The following is a 24,337-nucleotide window of genomic DNA, read 5'->3' on the forward strand; positions in this document are numbered from 1 at the left end:
ACTCGAACTGAGATGATGAGCCCCAACAGAGACGGGGAGGAATAAAAGAAACAGAAAAAAAAAAAGATAGGAGTCCAGAAAGCAGATTTGCAGTTTTGTATTGCAAGTATTGTCTGTGTCTTTATGGCATTATGTGAATGTGAATGCTCGCCAGGATGATATTTCCTACTATTGAGAGTCACTGTAGCTGTAATTGCATCCCAGCAGAGGAGTTACATGCAGATAGTGACACCATACCCACCCCGGGTTTAAGGCTTACATTCATACATGTGCAGCATTGACATGTGTGTCTTTCACACTGAAGCATCCCTCCAAATAGACCTCTAATTTCGCTAACGGTGCAGATAAAGCGCTACGTATCTTGCCGTGAATGTCGCGCTGGCTGTCTGTGACCTCGGCACAGAAGAGCAACGAGATGCAGAAAATAGGTTAAAGAAAATAAATCACTCCCCCCTATAGGCTACCTTATCCCTCCCAGTGGGATGCTCCTCCTCTCGTTGACCTTCTGACATATTATTTTTCCACCCTCTCTTTGCCTTTCTGCTGCTCTTATTTCCACCTAGTTTGTCCCTCACCTCACCTTTGCCTCCTATTATTCCCCACGTTGCGTTTTCCAAATCTATTTTCTCACATACGTCCATACATTCAGTCAGCCAGTCAGTCTACTTTGTGTCTGTCTGCCCCCCCCCCTCCCCCGTCGCCCTCATCCCCTCGCTCTCCTTTGGTCTCTCCCTGTCTCCGTCCTCCCGCTCCGCTCTGAGGGGTTGCCGTCCTGCCAGAGTACAGCACAGTGGCCATCGATTCATCAAAGTGTCACAGCAGACTGCCGCAGCTCTGCATGCCCGCTACTAAACAACTGCCCTGGCAAAGCAAACAAACGCACACACACACACACACACACACACACACACACACGGGCGCGCAGGGAGAACCTGGAGTGCTGCCCCAGCAAGGTCATACCTCTCCCTGTACACCCATTTGGCGGCGCATACACCGGAGATGGTTAGTGCCAAGTGGATGCTGCCAGTGGCACAGTGGGCTAAGCAGTGGACAACATATCTGTTGAACATCCACAGATATCAAGCATGGTTAACACTCCAGTACAAGCCAATACAAATAGTTCCCATAAACATGTTGGGGGGGGATACAATAACCGCTAGAACAAGGTAGCAATTTTCCTAATTGCTGAACCAGCGTATTCACTATTACACCATATTCATAATGATTCACCTGAACAATATGACCTTCTACTTCGCCAGTGGTCTGCCGAGCTAAAACAGCGCGGCCAGCAGTCTCTTTATGTGGTCTTTATGACGTGTCAGTGGGGTCAAGTGCAGGATGGGCTCTTCTCCCCCACAGATTTACACTGAGGGGCTTTACAGTGGGTCACAAGCTCCCAGTAGCTAATTTCATAATGCACCCTGAGTGAGGCTTAAATAATTCAACCGAGCACCGAGTGAAGGATCTACTTAATCAAAGGCTCCGGGTGTTCAAAGAACAGAGGGAGTAGACTCCCAGCGCCTCACTCGACCTCGACTGCACTCGTCAGACCTCACAGTGTGGCGAAAACATCTGGCAAACAACCCCTGTTATTTCTGCGTAATGTGAACATCAAACTCGATAATGCTGCGAATCGCCCTTTGATGCCTACAAAAGTGGATTCTCGAGTGAACTTTGATTCGTCTGTTTTGTGTCCAATTCAATTCCGACCATCTATTTGGATCAAATCTTTCTGGCGGCAGTCAAAACGGCAGGCTGTAGAAGTGGCATCTTAAGTCTTTTCTCCCAGATTGCCCCCCCGTCAATATCGATTTTAAGAGTCGGTCACTTGGCACAGATGCTAACACTTCAAACTAACATTTGTCTGAGCTCCGTATACTTATTCTCTGTCATCACTTTATTTTTTGTTGCTTAATTGTGCCCATAAAAGATGGAGCCAGCTTTCCTGCCTGGTTGATCACCTGACATATATCAGTTGCAGCCTCTTCCGCCCCTTAATAAGACATGCACTCTAATGATCTGAAACACTTTTATTCACTTGCAAGTACACAATCCTTTGGTGATATTTTTCATTTCAGCAACAGTCCTTCCTGAGACTTAATATTCAGTCGCTTTAACCTCCTTGGTATTGTTTTGTAATTCATCCCAGCTCACACTTCCTAACTCATTGTCTATGGACAAGAGGTTCACAGTCCAATCTGACCCCTATCAAGCTCTGCCATATGAGCCATTGATTGGCATTTGTCTGATGGAGGCCTTGTAATGAAGGGGATGATGAGGAGATTATTGACCAGGCTGTAGATATGAAAATCAGGAAGGAGAGGTGGATGTGGAGGTTTTACCTGGATATTAGTATTGACCTGATGGTAATTGGGAGGGTGGACGCTCACTTGCTCTGCCTATTTAAAGGGTTTAATGAAAAATCAGATGAGATGAGTCTCGCTTTGATCCTTCTTTTGTTCTTCTCTCTTGTTGCCGGTTAAAGACGAGGACTGAGAGAAACTAGAGAAACTAGAGTTATGATGCTCAGTTATTTCAAGCGTCCTATGCTGTATAAAGGTTATATTTAGTATAAGAAAGCAAACAAAGAGCTGGACTCTCAATGCAAAATCACACACCTAGTATAAGTGGCTGGGATTCAAGAGCATACATTAACATCTTATGGAAGATGTCAAGTGCATATGAAGTGCTGAAAGGGGACTGCTGAAAGAGACTCCTGTCTGTCTGTTTGTTTTTTTAATACTTCTTTCAGGAGATAGGCTCGGGGAAGTCAACAGTGGCATGATGGATATACTGAGACCGGAGACGCTATTATCCTCCCGCTCCTACTGTCGCCATCCAGACAGTCTGGATCTTTACTTCCTGACACTATCGCCCCCTTTTCCCCTTTCCCAAGAAACGTATTGTGATACTGCTCTGCTGTGCTGCCTGGGACAAAAAAAAAGCTAATATTGGCTTAGTTTGTTTGTGTGTGTCAGCTTGTGTTTTTCCAGCGGCATCTCAGAATTCATAAGCACTCCGATGTGGCATGCAGCCCCTGAAATCTTAAACACCGGGCTCGGTTATTGCTGTGAAAACAAATGCAGCATTCACTCGTCTGGCAAACCAGGGATTATTATCCCTGTCCATGCGTAATTTTTATTTCCGTTATTTATTCTATTTCCCCCCTGTAGTTACATAAGAAAATGTTTTATTTATTTCATGTTTTCAGTAAGACTGAGAGGAATGAAAAATGCAATTTCTTGTTGTCTTGTGTTGCATGCATGGTTCCTTATTACCTGTAAATCCCTGCTGGTTTTACCAGACATGATGCAAGTTTCAGAGTGAAATTTGGACCGATTTTTCGCTTTGGGATTGCTCGACCCATCAGAGCGCGCATACAAAGTAGCACAGGATCTATGTTTCACAAGCTTTCGGTAAGGGACACACATTCCCTCCCTGGAGGGATTTAACAAAGCAGCCTTCACTTTTACATATTTCGAAGCTGCAGTATGTTAACTCAAGCTTCTTGTTTTTTAATGTCCTGTTTTAATGCCCTCAGGTAGCGTAGCTAATTTTCGTTGCATTGATTTATTCCAGACATTTACGTGGTTATGAGTATGGATGCAAATGAACAAACAACAACAACAAAAAAGGCGCATCTACTGCGAATGTTGCTATTGTTTGTATTGTTGAATCATGTGGGTTTTGCAAATAACAGATGTCCTCCAATTATACTCCTCTAATTACATTTTAATCAGGCTGCATTACCATTCAGGTTTGTGGCTGAAGCAAACAAAGAGAAAATACACATCATTTGTATAAATAGCATGTATTCTTGCCTGATATTCTAATTTAGTCCCTCTATAAGGATTCACATTTATGCAGGTTTGTTTTGTGAGGATGGGAAAACATTTAGAACCGGTTGCTTTCCTGCTGCCTTCATTCAAACATCATACATAAAGCTTCTTATTGTGTGATTTTCCAACGTATAAAATGATTGCAACAGCTCCACAAAATATAAGCACAATCACACATGTGCACGTGGAGTGATTAATTACAACTAAATCCCGAACATTGATTAAAAGTCTCGGCTGTGCCCAGATCAGTCGAAGATGAGTCATTTAGCTCGGAGATTCAAAACACACACACACTCCACCCCGAGCTCCATGCTGATGGATTGCAACACGCACAATTAAAATCTAAGATTGAAGGCGGTTTGAGGGGCTGCTGACGCATATTCAGGATGAGTAGAATTAATGTAGTACCCGAGTGTGCGTCTCTGTTTGTTTGTGTGTGTGTTTCCCCTCATGTCCTCTTGCCTTCCCCTCTCTAGCTATGCCATATATTAACGTGGGAACCTATTACTAATGTGGTGAAAGTGAGTGAACAAGTGTGTGATGATGGAGGTGGAGAAAGCTGGGAGAGGCTTAGCCATTTAGCACTACTGTACTAATGGCTCGGGCTGCACGGTCTCCGTGGTAATGGATGTTGCAGTGTTTGCAGCTGCTTGACTATGGTTGTGCAAGTATGTGTGTGTGTGTGTGTGTGTGTGTGTGTGTGTGTGTGTGTGTGTGTGTGTGTGTGTGTGTGTGTGTGTGTGTGTGTGTGTGTGTGTGTGTGGATTTGTATAATTTCCATTCTTGGATGAAGCGGAGTTTCTTTTATTTGGTTTGATACTCTATTAATACTTTCCACCCTCTGCTAGGACTTCTAACACGCTTTACACCCTACTTAATATCTGCCTTTTCCTTTTTCTCTTCACAGCTCAGAACTGCAGCTACACACTACAAAGTCCCAATGGGACGATAGAGAGCCCCGGCTACCCTTACGGCTACCCTAACTACGCCAACTGTACATGGGTGATCGTGGCAGCGGAGCACAACCGGATACAGCTGGTGTTTCAAGGCTTCGCCCTCGAGGAGGACTTTGACATCTTGTCCGTGTACGACGGACCACCCAGCCCGGGGAACCTGCGGACACGGTAGAGATGGCCTTTCTTTTTCTGTTTACATGCATGCATGTGTTCGTTTTCATTATGTCAAGGGGTTTATTCCTCTGGAATGCTGCCAGATTTTCAGAATGTTGTTATGAAAATATGTCTTCAACAATTTGACATTGGAAAGATAGGCTGTGTTGAATTTGCTAGAATGGCAGTTAAATGATCCAGCAAGTTAAAGTTACATAGGTTATAGTGGTGAAACATTTAAAGAATGATTCCAGTTATCTTCATAACGATATTCATCGTATGGAAATTATTCATATTGATAATAATGACCCCGTACCCCACTTGTAAGAAAGTACATGAAGTATTTATTATATTGTTGGCCTGCCAGACTGCTTTGAAGTTGAACACCGTATTCTTCTGGGTTCAGCTGGATATTTGGCTGCTGCATTATTCTTTTTGATAATCCAAAAGAAGAGAGTGTAATCTTTTTAAACATGCTCTGTCTACATATATACCTTTTTGCAATGCTAGCGGTGTAGGGAAGTTCTGTATGAGGCACGTTTCCCAGAGGCTGAGGCAGAACAGCGGGGTTGTGTTGGGGGGTAAAAGGCTGAGATCTGGGAACACTGTGATCCTGCCCAAGAAAGCATCAGACGGGTTTCAAACAAGTCCCCAGGTTAGGCAAACTTTTGTGGAAGAAGGAGGGGCAACATTGCTTGTCTGTTGCAAACATCCATCACACTTTAAAAACTTCCTGATTCAAACGAGCTATACGTTTTAGGGTTATTAGGTTCACTCAATGTTGTCACTGTTTCCCCTGCTGAGCTAATTGATTACTGTAGTACAATGTTCTTGTAACCAATAAAACAGATTGGCAAAACCATTCAATTAGGAAGAAGTCGTATATAACTGAAAATGGCCTTTATGTAGTTATTTTGGACTTAAATGTGTTGATGCGATGGCGTTGAGACTGGAAAAGTGGCAAAACTGTAGTCAAAACTGTAGTCAAAGCTGTAATCAGCGATGCATTCAGAGGCGGGTGAAGCAGATCCTTCGGTGACTAATACAAGGCTGCCTCGGCAGCCACCATGACAGCCTCCAAGGTTATCCGCTGTGATTTTGGGTACATTTTATGCTTCAGAGCTATGTTGGTGAAATGAAATGAAGCTCACTTGGGTGTGAAGGCTCAAACAAACACATTCTGAATCAACAAGTCTCTCTCTCCACCGTCAGTTCACCGGCATCAGAGAGCAGCCGCCTTGTGCTTACATCGCAAACGGATCCATTTTCTCTCTGGTGTGCAGAGTTTCATGCTCGCTAGGTTTACACACTTTCAACCGCCTACTTTCAGGTAAATATTGTTTCGGCTGAATTGCCGTCGGAAGAGCCAGACTCCTGTGCGAGGCCTGCAGATATAAGATACAGCCACAGAGCGGCTATTCAGCTGTTGCATTTCTGGAATTTGGGATTTTAATGCTTGCGGCCTAATATATCTCAGACCTCTTGGCAGTCCTTCACTTCCAGGCTAAGTTAATTATGTCTGCATCTGATCATTCGACGCCACTTTCAGTTCCCGTCACCTTCTGGTGTGAGCTTGGCCTCGCGTAGTTTAATTTATGGGTTGCGCGAGCCCTCTGGAGACAGATGAGCAGAAAATATTCTTAGGGGCTTTTGTTATTGAGAGTGTTTTGAGTCTCTGGCAGCCTCTCTGTTTCTCCCCGTTGACACCTCTCTTTTTCTCACCTCCTCTCGCCCCCCCCCCCCTCCTCTACCTGCGTCTCTTATTCTGAGCCACTGGTGCCTCCACTGCATCTCTCTGCAGAAAGCGAATAAAAGAGAGAAGAAAATCTATTATGGATTTGTGTTGCACTGCTTCTCCTCAGACTTTCTCCTGTTTGGACCTCTGGGCACCGTTGTATATTGATGCTCCAGCGGGACAGGGGTAAAGCGTTCCACTCTCTCTGTCTAAGCGCTTTGAAAATAAGTGAGGGGAAAGAACATGAATCTGGAAAAAAGGAAGGGAAAGGGGGGTGGGGAGAGAAAAAATACAGAAAACATGAGAGATAGAGGAACAGTAGGAGTGCAGAGGAGTTTGAAGAGAACACAGATCTTCTTTAGATTCTGCTGGTGTTGCCTTTGACCAGATTTCCACTTTTTCAAAGGAGGCCTTTTTTCTTTTTTTCCCTTCATCTATGAATGAGCATGAAAATGCTGGGAATAAGCTGGAAGCAGATCTCTCCAGTCAACAGCACTTTGTCCGGACATGCATGTATATTTACAGTCACACCTCCGTCTCCAAACACATTTAAGCGCATTTTCCAGATGCACGTCTGATAATTCAGCCCTCCCTTTTGCTCTCATCTCCCACTTGTGTCGAAAGCAATTTTCTTTCCATCTCTCTTGCTCCTCTCCCTCCAAGTTCTCTCCACCTCCTCTCATTTTATCCTCACCTTTTATGTCTTATCTCGTCTGCCTGTTCTCCATTTAGTGTCCTGCATCCTGTCTTTGCTGAATTTCATCAGCCTTTCATGTATACCACGCTATAGGTTGTAGAGCTTAGAATATTTCATTTAATCTCAGGCAGTCATCAAAAATGAATGGTACGCCTCCCATCGCATTCAAATGATCATGTTTGATTTATTATTCAAAGCAGTGACTTTTCTCTGGATTGGTTTATTTATCCATTCATTTATTCCTTGCTGTCATCGCAAACTGTTGTTATTAGAAGAACGCTGGCTTACAAATCAGTTCAGCTATACATGTGTTCATCCTGGAGCGCCGCAGAACATATATGCACGCTGGGATGTGTACATGTGTGTGTGTGTGCTCCTGCAGCATTCCCTTTATGAGTCACAGAAATGCATATATTTGGGTCGCTCTGTAGTTGCAGCACTTCATTAAACTGCCAATCCCAACTGACACCTGGGAGGAAGAGAGAGGATTCGACAGAAGATTCCATTGTTTGAAATGAAGAGGCGTAGAATGCGTACGCAGTGATAAATGTCTCCGGTATCGAGCTCAAGCCGCTGTCGGTATTTGACTGCTGTTAATTAAGCATGGCATTTCCAGCAACGGTGTAGTGATTAAGCGGTTAAGTCAGTCTTGCTCCCTCGGCGTTGTGGAAGCTATCGGTTACTTCACATAGGGGGGTGTTGAACCACCGCGAATCTAACCTCTATAGGTAAAAATATGTTATGCTGACTTTGGTCGTTCAAACAGGGTGGCTGTGGCTCAGAGGTAGAGCTGATCTTCCTGTTCCTCTAGATCGGAGGGGGAGTGTCCTTGGCTGTGGTGAATGTTGACATGCAGAGTATATGCATAGAATAGCCTATAACATTATTATTTTTAATTACTATTATCAGAACATAAGAATGGTGACCTATTTTTCTGTTTAATATTAAGTTAAAAAAATGTTTCAGATGGCCACACTTCTGAAGTCTGGATGTCAAATTAAACCTACTTAACTTATCTGGATTGTTCCGAGGCACCAGACCCCGGCATCCTCACCATGACAACAACTCAACTCCTGACTCCTCAGCCTCCTCGCTGCTAATACTGCAACCTGTTTGGTCCACTTGTCATGTTGAATGCTCTTTTATTAGAATCAGTCACTAAACCACCATTATCAATATAAGGGACCTTGGGATTCACTTTATCCTTCTCATAATAGCCATGGAATTGCTTAATGTTTGTCCACGGGGGAATAATTGTACAAAAGCATAGCTCATGAATGTGATGGAGCATCCTTGGTTGACTATTAAGCGGTCCAACTGCACCACACAAACATAGTGTGACCGTAGAAAATGAAATTGTTCCCATGACGGATTGCCTAAATATAGTTTCTGCGAGTTGATTTGCACACCTGCTATGTCATGGAAATTGCAGCATCTTTTATTTTTTAAAGGTCAATAAAGCATTCATTAGTTGTACTTCAATTTAACCTTTCAAATCCCTCTTCTTCTTTTTTTTTTTTCAAATTTCTCCCTGTCTGGAAAGTAGCTGTCTGTGAAAGTAGTTGGCGTGAGCAATAGTTTACTTGCGAAATGATGGTTATGGAGTTTCCACCGAGCAGCTGTGACCCTGGTGTCACGGGTTAAACACAGCCTCTGGTATTGGAGCACAAAAGTCAGACAGACTTCCCATGACTAAAGCAACAGCCAACTTGACCTGAAGCGAGTCACTGAGCCTCTACCAGCTCACTCACTTCCACTCCATACAAGAGACATTTCTTACTTGTAAAAGTATTTTTTTTTCAATTCGGTGTCACATTTCACCTTGTAACTGCCAATTGGGAAACACTGAGTACATTTCAGCAGCGGGACAAGCTGTTGGGGTGTGTGATGGCATCTCTCTCTTTCTCCACATGCCGTCCTCTCAGTGATGGAGTGATGGAACGGAGGGACTTGAGGCCTGGCAGTCTGGCAGGGGCGGGGAAGTGAGAAAGGAGGAGGCGTGAAAGGGACAGATTTTCAGCCCGCGGGCGCGACAGGACCTAAATAAGGAGCACTAGTGCATGGTGCTGGGAGTGGCATGAACACTACAGTCAGCCCTCAGTGCCGTGAGCGTCGTAAATATGAGAGCGAGGCAGCGTGTGTGTATTATATGTGTGTTCAGACTGCGCTTACAAAGGGGGATCTCGGCCAGCGCGCAGGCAACCCGGCGAGCTGATTCAGTGTCAACAAAATCAAAGTTTATTGGAATACAGATAAAATGAACACCACTCTCCCAAACACACAGTTTAACACACACTTGTAAGCGCAGCGTAAAAGGCAGTGGGCCGGAAAAACCGTCATTTTTTCAGACACATAAGGTTTCAGAGAGGCGTCTTCTTGGCAAGCACTCGAAACTACAAGTGCTTGTACAGTGTATGCTTGAGAGAGGAAATCGCTTCTGCTTGTGGTTCAATGTTTTTTCATTTGAGCTGCGTCAATGTTCCATCTACAAACAGACCTTGAAATCAGACTGTAAAGGAATATTTCCTGCAAACTGACATTCTCTTTGGGTTTTGGACTGGGAGGCTGCTTCTCATTGTGTTGCGGCTGGGATTTCTGATTTCATCACATCTAAGTTGTTAATGCTCATCACTCCCTACATATTGTTACACAGTAGTGAGTAGTCCAGCATTGGGTGTCTCAGACTGTGTGTGTGAGCAGTGTCCGTCAGTGAGTCAAGCTTGTGAAGAGCCAAACGTCTGCTGCGGGTCAGGGTGAGAGTGGGTGACGTACAACGGCACTTGAACACTTGTCACGTGATCCTTCAGCGGTGATGGCCTTGGCCATCAATCTCTCATAAGGCACACTTGATGAAATGACTCCAGTACGTGAACGCTGTGGTAAACATTCATCCGGTGTGTGTGTGTGTGTTTGTAACACACACGTTTTCTTCTCCGTCTGTTCATCCCCAACTGCACGTGCTTGTATGCCAACATGTTGTGTGACATCCAATCAAAGAGTGCATATCCAAACGAGGAGGAGGAGGAGGAGGAGGAGGAGGAGTGGTATGAATGTGTGTTGATGAGAAATATGACTTACATGCTGCATAGTTTTATTTGTTTGAGCATCTTATTGAACAGCATCAACACACACATACTGTAGGTATGTAGACACACAGCCTGACATGTGTGCAAGCTGACGCATTGATACAACCACACACACACACACACACACACACACACACACACACGCACACACAGTAGGATTTATGGTTCCTTTGAGTCTAGGTTGTTAATGGAGAGACTGCCACTTATCAACGCCAGCTTTAACGACAGTCTGCTAAAAACAGGGGGAAGAGTGATAGTTTGTTTTTCATCATCTCATGCTGGGAAAAAGTGAAACGATGTGGAGATTTATGGCACCGGCTCACCTGCAAGGCAGAATTATTAGGCCCTGTAACCCCAGATTAGAGAAATAATCAACTAGATGGCTGTGAATTTATATGCTACATCCTGCGTATCACTCATTGTGTGTATTGCTTATTGACATTCCTCCATCCGCCGGGGCTATCAATGTCCTTAACAGGATACACTTCGGCTGCGGCATGAAAATGAAATGTTTTCCTGTCCAGATAACAGATTGAATATGCAGCTGCAACGAGATGTGTCATTTTTAGGCCTTTCTGTGCACGGTGTCACACCGGAGTCAAAGGGATGCAGCTAATGCTTGGTAGGCCAGCCTGTTGGGCCATTTACAGCTCCAGGGATGAAAACATAATCATTAAAATAATGGCATAATTACGCCCCGCCCTCATAGTATTATATTTGTCAATATAGGAAAAGAAAATAGTCTATAATTATACATTTGTGCCTTGTACAGCCCAAGTTAATAAAACATGCTTGAACATGCATGAGATTTTATGTGAAGAATGTTAAGGGAGGAATTTATAATCAAGTCAAATTATCTTAATTGATATCGCAGCAAGAAATTGGTCAAATCTGTAACAATTATGCAATATACTGTTGTTTGGACTGATTTGTTTGAAAATGATAAGCTCTGGGTAGCACAGCGGCTTGATATTGTTCCTAATGCCAGCAGATGAAGATGCCCATGTGAACATTGTCCATGGCAGATCAGATAAATTCAGTTAAAGATGTCTTGAAAATGTAGTGCTTTAGGGGTTATATGATAAAAATGGCAGCCTCTTTATACAGCTCTTCATTTTATTAAACGTTGGCTAATGCTTCCATCAGTCAACACAAGGTCATCTTTATCATTACTCCTGTATACCATGTTGATATCTGCAATATTTTTTATTGAAATGCTTGTCATGATTTCTTGAACTTGACAGGTATTCAATGTATACAGGGTACGAGCACACGCAGTGATATGACAGGAACTAAGACAAAGCCAAGAACCTCCACGGTAGAAACTGATCAACACCAGCTAACAAAGGGATGGTGGGAGGCAGATGTCACGCTTTTCTCCCTGCAGGGAATTCATTTCGTTGATTCGCGTGACAACCTATGCAAATCATGTCAGTCACAATTTTGCAATCGCTGTACCTGAGGCACAGTGCGGCTCATTATGGCGCATGTGCTGCAGTTTCAACATGTGCGGCTTGGATTCAACGACGTGGAGGCAGAGGAGCAGCCTGGGAAGCAGGCGTATTAGATTGTCACATGCATGACTTCGCTTCATTACCATTCATTTTGGAGCGATCACATTTAATGAAAATGTATGATTTTCAATCATTTTATGTAATATTGCGCTGCAGGTTCAACATTGCTCAAAGTACTCGTGAGCTACAACAACCTGATCTGAAGTAGAATCCCGTTACTGGAGGTTACTGGTATATGTTTAGGTGGAGGCCCACTAGTCCAAGGCAGCTTTGTAATAGAATTAAGCATTCTAGTTCTTGGACCAACATTGCTCTTGTACATGTCACATTCTTGTACATTTGCTGTTGTCTCTAAAGATAATAATGTCAAAGTCTTTTAACCACTGCTCTGAGCTTTAACACCCCTAATCTTCACTTTGTCAATGTGATATGTTTTTATCTGATTTCAACAAAAAAGCTACTCCTTTGCTTTTTTGTTTTCTGCAGTGATTTGCGGTTTGATATTCAGCGATATAAACTCAGGCCAGAGGTAATATGGTTGCGGTGTATATTCATAATGTTTGTCTCATCTATATGTACATTTTTTGATGAACACCTATCATATGCATGCTCTTCATCTGCAGCCTTAAACGTTAAAAAATGTACAGTGACAGCGCTCTCCAATCTCCAATCATTTTCCTCTGACTCAATCATCTGGTGCTCTGATAATGGACATAGGTTCTTACATACAACATCATGCAGGGCACCATAGTGACTTTGCTGCTTCATATAGTCATCTGACTTCACAATCCAAGATGGCAGCATGTCCATTGTCTCCTTAGTGTCTGCTTAGTGTTTGTCTGTTTTAAACTAATTTTAATGGGTTTTAGTGTCCTGTTTTTTACCCTTCAAAAGTGCTTCATGTTGCTGTTAGTTTATTTTGAGTATTTCATTGACCTTTTGGGATTTTAGCGCATTTATCCCGTTATTTCTTTGTGAATTGCTGCTTGGACTTTGGTCTATCCATCTGCTCTGAGGCCTGCCTTCTGGCTGTAACTAACTCTGGGAATCCAGGGATCTGCTGCAGAGTCGTGTTTGCTGGAGCCTAAATCATCACAATTGAGGCCTGGGGTGTCTGATGCAGCCCAATTCATCACATTGAGAACGGTGGTGTCTGCTGGGGCCTACCTCACCACATTGAGGACGGTGGTGTCTGCTGGGGCCTACCTCACCACATTGAGGACGGTGGTGTCTGCTGGGGCCTACCTCACCACATTGAGGACGGTGGTGTCTGCTGGGGCCTACCTCACCACATTGAGGACGGTGGTGTCTGCTGGGGCCTATCTCACCACATTGAGGACGGTGGTGTCTGTTGGGGCCTACCTCACCACATTGAGGACGGTGGTGTCTGCTGGGGCCTACCTCACCACATTGAGGACCGTGGTGTCTGCTGGGGCCTACCTCACTACATTGAGGACGGTGGTGTCTGCTGGGGCCTACCTCACTATATTGAGGATGGTGGTGTCTGCTGGAGCCTGACTCACCACATTGAGGACGGTGGTGTCTGCTGGGGCCTACCTCATTACATTGAGGCCCGTGGTGTCTACTGGGGCCTACTTCACTACACTGAGGCCTGTGGTGTCTGTTGGAGCCTACTCCATTTTGAGGTCTGTGCAGCTTACTTAGTCTCGGACAATGGTACTTCTTAAGACTTTTCTTTGTCTACTGATTGTGTGGGATTTGGGGGTAAATGAACCTACCTGGGTGAGTACATCTAACAATGTGTTTACCCTGCTGGACATTGCTCACGGATGCACTTCCACTATGGCTGCTGTACAACCTGTACAACCACCAATTCATTTAGCACAGGACATGAATTTATCAACTAACCTTCATAGAGACTTACCCCGACTTCAAACCCTTTTAGTTTTGCATAATAACTTCATGTTCCATGAGAAATCCTGCTTGGTTTTAACGTGCCAGCTGTCTGTTTCATCATGTAATGTTGCTCGGCAGAGACTGTTGATTGTCTTACTATTACTCTTATCTGGAAATGTGCAACCTAACCCTGGCCCTGAACTGCAGTACACTCAGACGCCATCTGATTTTAAATCTTTATCTGGTCTTAAAATCGTTCATCTGAATGTGCGCAGCCTGTTACCCAAGATGGACATGTTCCGGATTTGGGTTAAATCATTAGATCCAGATATTGTTGTAATTTCTGAAACTTGGTTGACCAAATCTATTACTGATGAAAACATTAACATGGTTGGATATAATGTTTATCGCACAGACAGGCCTAAGAAAGGTGGTGGTGTTGCTGTTTATATCAAATCAAAATTTGATTCTTGTGTAGTTCAGTCTGAATCCATCTGCAAACAACTGGAATTTTTGGCAATCAATTTGGAAATTACCAAGGGCCTTTGTATAACAGTTATTGGGTGCTACAGGCCTCCATCTGCCACCAAGGAAGCATTACAATCTTTGAAGCTTCTTCTGTCCAGATTGAATTATAGTGAACTTGTTTTAGCTGGTGATTTAAACTGGGATTGGCTTAAACCAGTTTCTGATGACTTCAAATCCTTCTGTGACTCCATCAATCTTACTCAATTGGTCAATTCACCCACTCGACCAAACCTTCAAAGCCCTGAGAAGTCCACCTTGATTGATTTAATATTGACAAATGTTCCTCATAAATTTTCATCTCTGGGGGTTTTCTGCAATGATTTAAGTGACCATTGTGTTGTTGCTGCTATTAGAAACACTAAGGTCCCTAAAACAAAACCTCGTATCATCGTAAAGAGGAATCTGAAACACTTTAATGAACAAGCATTTCATCACGATTTGTCTAACTTTGACTGGAAAAAAATAGGACTGATCTCTGATGTAGAGATAGCTTGGTCATTCTTTAGGGATGGTTTTATGGATATTGTAAATAAACATGCCCCCTTAAGGAGATACAGGATAAAAGGGCGAGAAAACCCCTGGTTCTCCCCAGAGCTGGCAGACTCCATTCATGAGCGAAATCTGGCTTGGGCCAAGGCAAGAAAAACAGGTTCTACCACTGATTGGCTTATTTTCAGACAACTGAGAAATAAATGCACCTCTTTCATCAAAAAAGCCAAATCTGAATATTATTTGTCTGTCACCACTGAGAATTTAAATAATCCACAGAAATTTTGGAAAGTTATTAATTCCCTTACTGTGAGTAAAAATTCTCAAGCTCTTCCTTCTTATGTATTAAAGGATTCTGTACCTGTCTATGACAGAATGGAGGTATTGAATTGTTTTAACAATCATTTTGTATCTTCTGGGTTTCTGTTTGACTCTGTGGGTTCTGTCTCTGTGAAACCCAGCACTGATTTCCCAATGTACAAGGGACAGCTTTTCAACTTTGTACCTTTCTCTGTTCAGGAAGTTCGTAAAGCCCTTACAGTCTTGGATCCTAAAAAATCTTCTGGACCCGATTTAATCGATCCTTACTTTTTGAAATTGGCGGCTGATTTTATAGCAGAACCTCTTGCACATCTTTTTAATCTTACAGTAGAAACAAATGAAATTCCCTCTGTATGGAAATCAGCTTTTGTTCTCCCTTTATTAAAAGGAGGTGATCCAGTGATTTTAACTAATTACAGACCAATATCTAACTTATCAGTGTTGGCCAAAATTCTTGAAGCTCTTGTGAGTGAGCAAGTAAAGGCGTTTTTACAATCCAATAGTATTTTATCTAAATATCAGTCGGGTTTTAGGAAAAAGCACAGCACCATCACAGCTGCAATGAAGGTGGTAAATGACCTTTCTGTTGCACTTGATAAGAAACAACATTGTGCATCACTTTTTATCGATTTGTCGAAAGCGTTTGACACTGTTGACCACTGTATTTTAAAACTTAGACTCCTTCAATCAGGACTCTCGGAGAGAGCAGTTGCTTGGTTCACCAACTACCTTAGTAACAGGACTCAGTGCATTAAATACGATGGTATGTGTTCTGACATTGTTACTGTCCACAAGGGGGTGCCACAGGGTTCTGTACTAGGTCCCCTCTTATTCATTATTTATATTAATGAGCTGGGCTCAAACATGACAGATGTCAATTTGCACTTTTATGCTGACGACACAATCATTTACTGCTGTGGATCAACTCTTGTTCAGGCCATTGAATCCCTGCAGAAAGCCTTTGTAGCTGTTCAGCACTCATTACTTAAACTGAAACTTGTTCTTAATATAGACAAGACTAAGCTTATGTTGTTTTCTAAATCCAGGAAGAGGCCACAAATTGTCCCCCCAGTGACCACTCTTCAGGGATATGAAATAGAGGTGGTTCAGGAGTATAAATACCTGGGTGTACTAATTGACGACTCCCTCACTTTCAAGCCGCATGTGGTGAATCTTGTAAAGAAGCTGAAGACAAAACTGGGCTTTTATTTTAGAAATAAGCTTTGTTTTTCGTTTGATGTAAAAAAACGACTAGTAGCTGCGACTTTTTTACCCTTGTTAGATTATGGAGATCTTTTATACATGAACGCTCCAGCTCAATGTCTTAATATGATTGATACTGTTTACCATGCTTCTCTCAGGTTCATCACAAATTGCAAATCATTGACACACCATTGTGAGTTATACGCTCGGGTTGGATGGACTGCTCTGGCCACCCGAAGGCTTAGTCATTGGTTTATTTTTATATATAAGGCAATACTTGGCCTACTGCCTTCTTACATTTGTGCTTTAATTGCATTGAGAAGTACTGGTCCTTACTCTTCCCGGTCAAATAATTGCCTGTTGCTTTCTGTACCCTTTGCACGTACCGAAATGGGAAAAAAGGCTTTTGTCTATGCTGCACCGTCTGCATGGAATATGCTCCAAAATGACTGGAAACTGGCAGAGTTAATTTCATTGAGCTCTTTTAAATGTAAGTTAAAAGGACTTGAAGCTGATTCCAATCGATGTTCTTGTTTTTAATGATCTACTTGTAAAATCAATACCTTTGTTTGTTTGTTTTTTGGTGTTTTAATTGTGTAACTGTGTAATTGTTTTGTATATGCTGCTGCCTATCTTGGCCAGGTCTCCCTTGAAAAAGAGGTTTTTAATCTCAATGGAATTTTCCTGGTTAAATAAAGGTTATAATAATAGGCCGACAAACAACATCCAGACTTAGCATACCAAGCTGTGACTAAAGGAGAAAAGGGGAAAAACACATCAAGCAAAGCACACACCACTCTGATACAATAAAGACTTGTCTACCTGCTGGGCAATTTCAGTCATGACTGAAGGAACACCTGTGGACCTGCGGACCACCTGCTGTGTGTCTTCACTGCCAAATCTGTTTGGAGCAAACAGAGTGAAATAAATGACAATAATCTTCCCACAAAACTGCAGGGATATTGAAGCTAATCGCACACTACTGGTCAATATACTTGTCATCAGCACACACACATTTATGTACTGTATGTATATAGAGGGAGAGAGAGAGAGAGATCAAACACAGCCTTCGGGAGTGTTCAGTATCTTGTCACTTTGGCATGCAGACTGAAGGAGCCGGGGATTGAACTGCCGATCCTCCGATGAGGGAATGACCTGCTCATTTCTATTTAATCCTCCTCACACTAGAAGTCTCCCAAAGGCACCTCGTTTTACATGCAGACTTTGTAGATGATGAAAACTATTTTCGACAAAACTCAAAATGCTTGGCCAAATGTATTTTGCCTTGTCTTGACCTATAACAATAAAAGAGCGTTGCTGCTTTGACGAAAGATTCCAGACTTACCTGCCTAAATGTGAAGTAACATTTAGACCTACCTTGGTGCTTGTGCGATCTTTGTACACGTGAAATAATTTCTCAGGCTCGGCATTGTATGAATTTTCAAAAACATTTGGTTCTTTGGGCTGCCGGGACTCTTGCAGGGAAAAAAACCCAGAAAATAACAACCAAACATAAAGACAGCCAAACAAAAACAATACGTTGGCATGGTGTTTTCCCCCCATAACCACAAAAACAGAATAAACGCATTCTCTTTAGCTGTAATCTATGTGACTGTGAAGCACAGGCGTTCTCCTCGTGCACCGTTTGTTTCCCGGCTTACACAAATCCCAGGCATATTTCTGTAGCTTGTGTTTATTTTGTTGTTTTTTCCTCTGTGTTGCTGCAGCCATGTTTTTCTCCCTTGATTTCACCTTTTCCCTTTGTTTTCTCTTGTTCATCCCTGGGAGACGCACAACATAACAGTCTAATTAGTTATCCGCACACCTTGTGAAACGTGATAATGGATAAAGCACACAAACACACACGCATGCACACACGTGCACACTAGCCATGCTGTGTCAAAAGGATTTGCCTTGCATGTAATTACACCCTGCTTATTTAGTTGCTGGAAAGGCGAAGGTTAACACAGCATTCTGCTGTAAACACACAGTCATGGATTCCATCATAAATGATGCAGATGGGTCTACAGGAATGACACACAGCACAGATGTGGAGGACTACTATAAATTGGATTAACCTGGTCTCCAAAGAGATAGAGGACATTCAAGTAAAGATCTACAGACACAGTGGGAGAGACTGTGCACAGTATACAGAAACAAAATGGAATATGAGTAAATCAGGGTTTGTGAGAGCCTGCAGCTAATTCTAGATCGGTACCAGTGCTGTATTTCAGTAACACACACACACACCCTCCTCCTCCTCCCCCTCCTCCTCCTCCTCTCTCCGTTCCCTCGCTGTCTCTTTCCCTATGCCGCTCTTTGATCATCGCCACAGGAATGAAAGAAGAGCGACGGGTAGAAAGCAAATAGCATCGGTTGGGCCCTCCGTCGTTCACTGTGTCCCTGTTAGCCCTGCTGGCTAATCAGATCTTCTGGCCAACCTTGTTTTGGAGTTTATTAGTGGCATCCCTCTGTGGAGAGATGGAGGAACTAGAGAGAGAGATGGGGGGGGCAGAGAGAGAAATAGATGGAGACCTGGATATTTCAACAGTCTGGGGTTGTTGATCATCCACAAACATTCTAATACATACCTTTCCCAAACAATGAGCAATGATATGCTGCCATAGCTTGCACTACTCTGGAAAGTCTTTCCACAAGATTTTGGAGCCCAGCTACAATGATTGTCTCCCACACAAATGGATGAGGGTAATGTCTGGGATCTAGCCTGTCTATTTGTCTGAACCCCAAAAAACAAAACATATGTGTAAGGAGCAGGCGTACCACCTAAGCAGAGGACAGTGATGTGATGCTGAAACAGGAAAGGGCTTTCCCCAAACTGCCACAGTGTTAATCCCCAGTGTCTGTCTAGAACAGATGTTTATGCTTTAGCATTAACATTTCCCCGGGACTAACCAGGAAAAACTCCCTCTGATCCTAGACCTGCCTCCATCAAGTAGGTATGGTGGTGTGCCTATTAATGGCTTTTTCCTCTAGATGGAGAAACAACACACTAATCCGAGTTTGTAGCCAGGATTTAAATAGTCAATGTTGCCCTTCTACATTGCCTGAAAGTATACTTTTGGCTATTTTCAGTCGTATAGAAGGTGGCAGAGGGAGAGGATGAGTCAGAGAGAGTGAGGAAGATACAGTGTGGAAAAGCCTCAACTGGCAAAGCAGAGGTCGTCCGTGTGCTTTACTAAGTGGCGAATGTCTACATGTGATGAAATAACATATCTTTCTAATCCGAGAGATTCTGGGGAAGTCAGTACTGCACTCAGCCGTTTCCCAAGTGTGCATTAGTGGTTTGCTTGTCTGTTCACTCACATTTCCATCATGTCACATTCCTCACACCATGACATGAAACCAAGTCTGTTAGTTACTTGTAAGGCGGATGCATCAACACAATATTGGTTCTTCTCTGTGATCTGTGTTATTTATTTTGGCTTAACTGGACATTCACACGAACACTGCTGCTTTTATTATTTTATTAAAACTGTAACCTAATGCTCTCTTTTATGAATATTTAGAGATAACAGACATGAGTATTAAAGATAAATTACATAGTATACACATTATAATACAACGGTTTAATATTTATGGCCATTTGTAGGATTTCTTTCATGGGTTTGTTCTCAATCGACTCTGTTACATCTGTCCTTTTTCTCTCCTTGATAGTTTGCTGCATCCTTGTGAGTCATAATTGCTCTATCTACTACACACACACACACACACACACACACTCACACACACAAACAAACAGACGGATCTGTACACCCGTACGGCATGAAACGGACATCATATCTCATGGCTACCGTTTAGCTTTGTCACTTAGGGGCAAGAGTGGCACGACATTGAATTACTTTTATCCTACCCCTAATTGTTTCTCTGCCCGAGGATTGTTGCAGAGCGATTTGTGCGGAGCGGAGGCACACACAGTGGACTTGTGAACGTCACCTTGTTTCATTTGTCAGCCTTGATTTGTTTGCTGTAAGTCTAATTGACTTATGTCTCTACGACGGGGGAACAAATTAACAAAGGATGCAATTCTTTAAACTTCTTTGCCCGCTACCGTACACCAGCTAGTACACACAAACACACACACACACACACACACACACACACACACACACACACACACACATTTTATAGAATATTATGTATGTAATCCTATTCCGGAGGGCTTGTTTAGCCCTCTGTGTTGCCTCACAGGTGTCTATGGTGTTGAGCAGATGCAGATAGCATAAGGAAATGTAATACAGTGTTAATGGAATACAGATAGTCTGAAGATAAACCACACAAATCACTCCCTCGCTGACTGGCTGACACTCCAGGGGAAGTGTGTGTGTGTCTGTGTGTGTGTGTGTGTGTGTGTGTGTGTGTGTGTGTGTGTGTGTGTGTGTGTGTGTGTGTGTGTGTGTGTGTGTGTGTGTGTGTGTGTGTGTGTGTGTGTGTGAACCATAAATCCATACTTACTCCAACCCTTAAGCAAAATTAGATTTCTGAAACAGATATCATTTAAGACCACGGAGCACTTATCTCTGGTGAAGCCATTGGTACTCTTCCAAAACTCCTCCTCACCTCCTTCAATTTAGCCGGTGATGACTTCCGCCAGTCTGCACAGCACATAACAGCTCATCAGTCCGGCATTGCCACCCGTGTCTTTTTATGGCCTGAAACCGAACACAGCTGATAATAAGGCATTCTGTCACCGTAAATGATTCACTTGTCTTTATCATTGCATTGGTGTTCTCTCTCTCTCACTCTCTCTCACCCTTATTTCTCTCTCCACTCCATTTTCCATTATTTTGCTGTTAAAGTTTTTCATATTTTGCTTGTTTTTCACAGCCAGCGCCCCCACATACTTCTATTTAGCTTTTCCTCCTTTCTCTGGATTACTTCATGTGTTCAAATCACGTCAAGTCACTGCTAATTTTTCTCCTCCCACTCCCTCTCTCACCTTCCCTCACACTCTGCCTCTTCCCCATATATCAGCCTCTCTATCCCTCACCGGCTCATCCCTCTGTCCCGAGAGACTCTGGTTTGTTAATGACTTCACTGCGGTTTGTCTCTCAGTTGGCGCTGACTGCGGTTTATTATCTCACCATCAGCATTCAGCATCAGACGTATCTGAGGGACTCTCTCCGCCTCGCTGTTCAGCCGCGATGCACAAATATCTTGTGATGTCACCCAAGTATGAATATTAACAAGCAACCGCGTGCTGCTGCTGCCCGTCTTTCTTCACCAGACAGACATAAATAATTAGCCCGTTCTATTCAAAAGGATGTCAGTCATGTTTGAAATAGTGTTGGGTTGTGTGATCTGTGGGGAAGCTGCGTACAGTATGAGCTTTGCAAATTGTTGCTGCCTCTAGCTAGCTTCGCCTTTATTGTGGAGCCGCATGCTTTCTGGACAACGTGATGCGATGATTAACAGCCCAAAATGAGCAGAAATGTTTTCAAAGGAATGGAGAGGGGGGAAAGTGCCACATTTTAAAATCCTTTTGCATTTCTAAACATGTCAGAGTTCGCAATGTGTTCTTCTCCTGCAAGTCGACTAAGATTACTGGTCGCTCGTCTGCAGGATTTCAAATTACATAACAGGAATTTAAACTGAAATTAAGAGCACTGAAGGCGAACCATAAAACTCCATCAAGGCCAGATCACGCCCTTGGGCAAAGTGACGCGGTACATTACAGCTTAGCCCCAAAACAGAAAGGATAAGAAGGCTGATAGATATACAGTGCAATTGCTTGTGAGTCATCCTATTAGCTGGAGGAATCAAATCATGTGTGTGGGAATGGAGTGCCATTTTAACCTCCACTCGGCTACATGGTCAGCATTTTTTCTATTTTTTTTTACTGCGAACAGAACCAAAGATGAGTCATCCAGACACCCACACACACACACACACTGAACAGCAACAGATTAGACCCAAGCGTGCTTCTTTTTTTTTTTTTAAGACAACAAGCCTAATTTAGCAATTGAAAAATATTTTCCTTTTGCCACACAGAAGAGCTGGAACTGGAACAATTTGTGTGTAGCAATGACTGGTCACTAGTTCCCCGCATTTCTGTTCAAGAGCATCAGCCCGTGGCCTTGACCACTGACAAGTTATAGCTGCACAGGGTCCTATATGGAAAGAGTACACACACACACACACACACACACACACACACACACACACTCGCACAAATACACAAGAAATACACGTACAGTTCTTGACTCTGCACTCCCTCAACTCCCTCTCTCCCTGTCTCTCTCTTTCCACCCATCATTTATTGGCTAATGTCTCCCCTCCACTCGGCCATCAAAATCTTGCTGCTGTATCTATTTTTTCTTTTTTTCTCCCCCCCCCCCTCCCTCTTCCCTCCTTCTGGTGGAAAATCAGCTGTATCAGCACTGTGCTTACCTTCCCACACACTCATACACACACACACACACACACACACACACACACACACACACACACACATGCACACACATTTACTGAATAAGATTAAAGAGTGAATGACCTGATTTACTCTCTGTCTGTTTACAGCTGTAAACATGCATATATTTTGGGGATGAGGGCTTGTCAAAACACAAGCACAAATGCACAAAAAAACGGATGTGAGCGTGTGACCATGAATCCCTGACTAGCTGTAGGCCCTAATGAAGGAGTTTCTGACTCATCCTCACTCAACTGGAGCTCACGGTTGGAGTTTTTACATCCTCACATACTGATGTGTCCTCCCAACTTTTTTATATTTCTGTCCTCCCTCAACATGCTCTTCGCCGCCGCCATCTCCTCATTACAGGACTCTTTTCCTATACAGCCATCTTTCTATGCTCTGTCTCCCTCTCTGGCTGTCTCTCCCGCTCTTGTTCCCATGGGTAGTGCTGGGATAATTGGAAGCAGAGGTTCTTCATTGAGATGATGCTGAGGCTAGTCAGGTGGAAAGCCCTCTTAATAGACCTATGCTCTCCCCATGCAAACACTTGCACACGCACACACACACACACACGCACACACATACAGCATATACTGTTCAGTGTGGATGCAGGCATACACACATATACGCCTTTTCTTTTCAAGCTCATTTCCACGAGTACACATCTTTCCATAAGGTAGCAGCAGCCAATGATTTCCCATAACTGTGCTATTTTTCACAACTTCCACATCTCACTTTCTGTCCCTCTCTTTTTTTTCACCCTCCCTCCATCAATTTACCACTCGAGACACCTGCACTGCGATTCCATTCTTTTGTATCGCTCAGTCACAATCATATCTCGCATCTTTTGCTTGATAACGGGCAATCCCCCAGCTGGCTTTCTCACAATACCGGCTGCACACCTTCGATTTCCACAGCCCATATCACATTGCAATATTTAATCTCCCTTCGCACATGAAGCCAGTTTCTGTGTGTTTTCTGACTGTATCCATTTAGTTTTCTCTTAGCCTGAAAAAATTGATTCATGGCCATGTCTGGCTTATGCCAGATGATCACGATTTGGATGCAGCAAAATTCCCTCCTAGTTTGTAAACCCTCCCTTCCTCGCCCCTTTCAGCCCCTCCATCATACCCTCTATCAATCCCCCCCTCCCTACAGCGCGCTGCTGAACCAAGATGGCTGCCTTCCAATTCAATTTGTGGTCAACGAAGGGGCTATTTGCATGAACATGTGTCCCATCGTTTAGCTGATATCCCACAGTGACAATCTCACAGAGAGGAGTGAAATCATGCATATATTGAAGTCCTCTTCCCTTTTCGGTTCAATTCATCTTTCCCGCACTGGTGTTTGGCAATTTCTCCCCACCTCCACTGTGGTGCTTAAGGATTAAGGGAAAGAACGAGGCCTCTCTTAACACTGAGAGATAAAAGGGAGGAATATAATCGATTTGTAAAAAAAAAAAAAAAGTGGGATACACATGCAGCGAGAGAGTGCATGTAGGGAAATAAAATGACAATCAAAGTGGCACT

At 43.3% G+C, this 24,337-nt stretch overlaps 1 protein-coding gene across 1 annotated transcript in view; it reads left to right on the forward strand.

Annotated features, from left to right (window-relative positions):
* csmd2 (CUB and Sushi multiple domains 2) overlaps window positions 1–24,337 on the forward strand; it is a 230,847-nt gene that overhangs the window by 10,263 nt on the left and 196,247 nt on the right. The window contains exon 2 of the mRNA XM_084032112.1: window positions 4,747–4,963. Coding sequence (XP_083888238.1) covers window positions 4,747–4,963 — 217 coding nt within the window. The remainder of the gene's footprint in view (window positions 1–4,746; window positions 4,964–24,337) is intronic.

Source organism: Eutrigla gurnardus, assembly GCF_963514095.1.
Source record: "Eutrigla gurnardus genome assembly, chromosome: 17".
Taxonomy (NCBI): domain Eukaryota; kingdom Metazoa; phylum Chordata; class Actinopteri; order Perciformes; family Triglidae; genus Eutrigla; species Eutrigla gurnardus.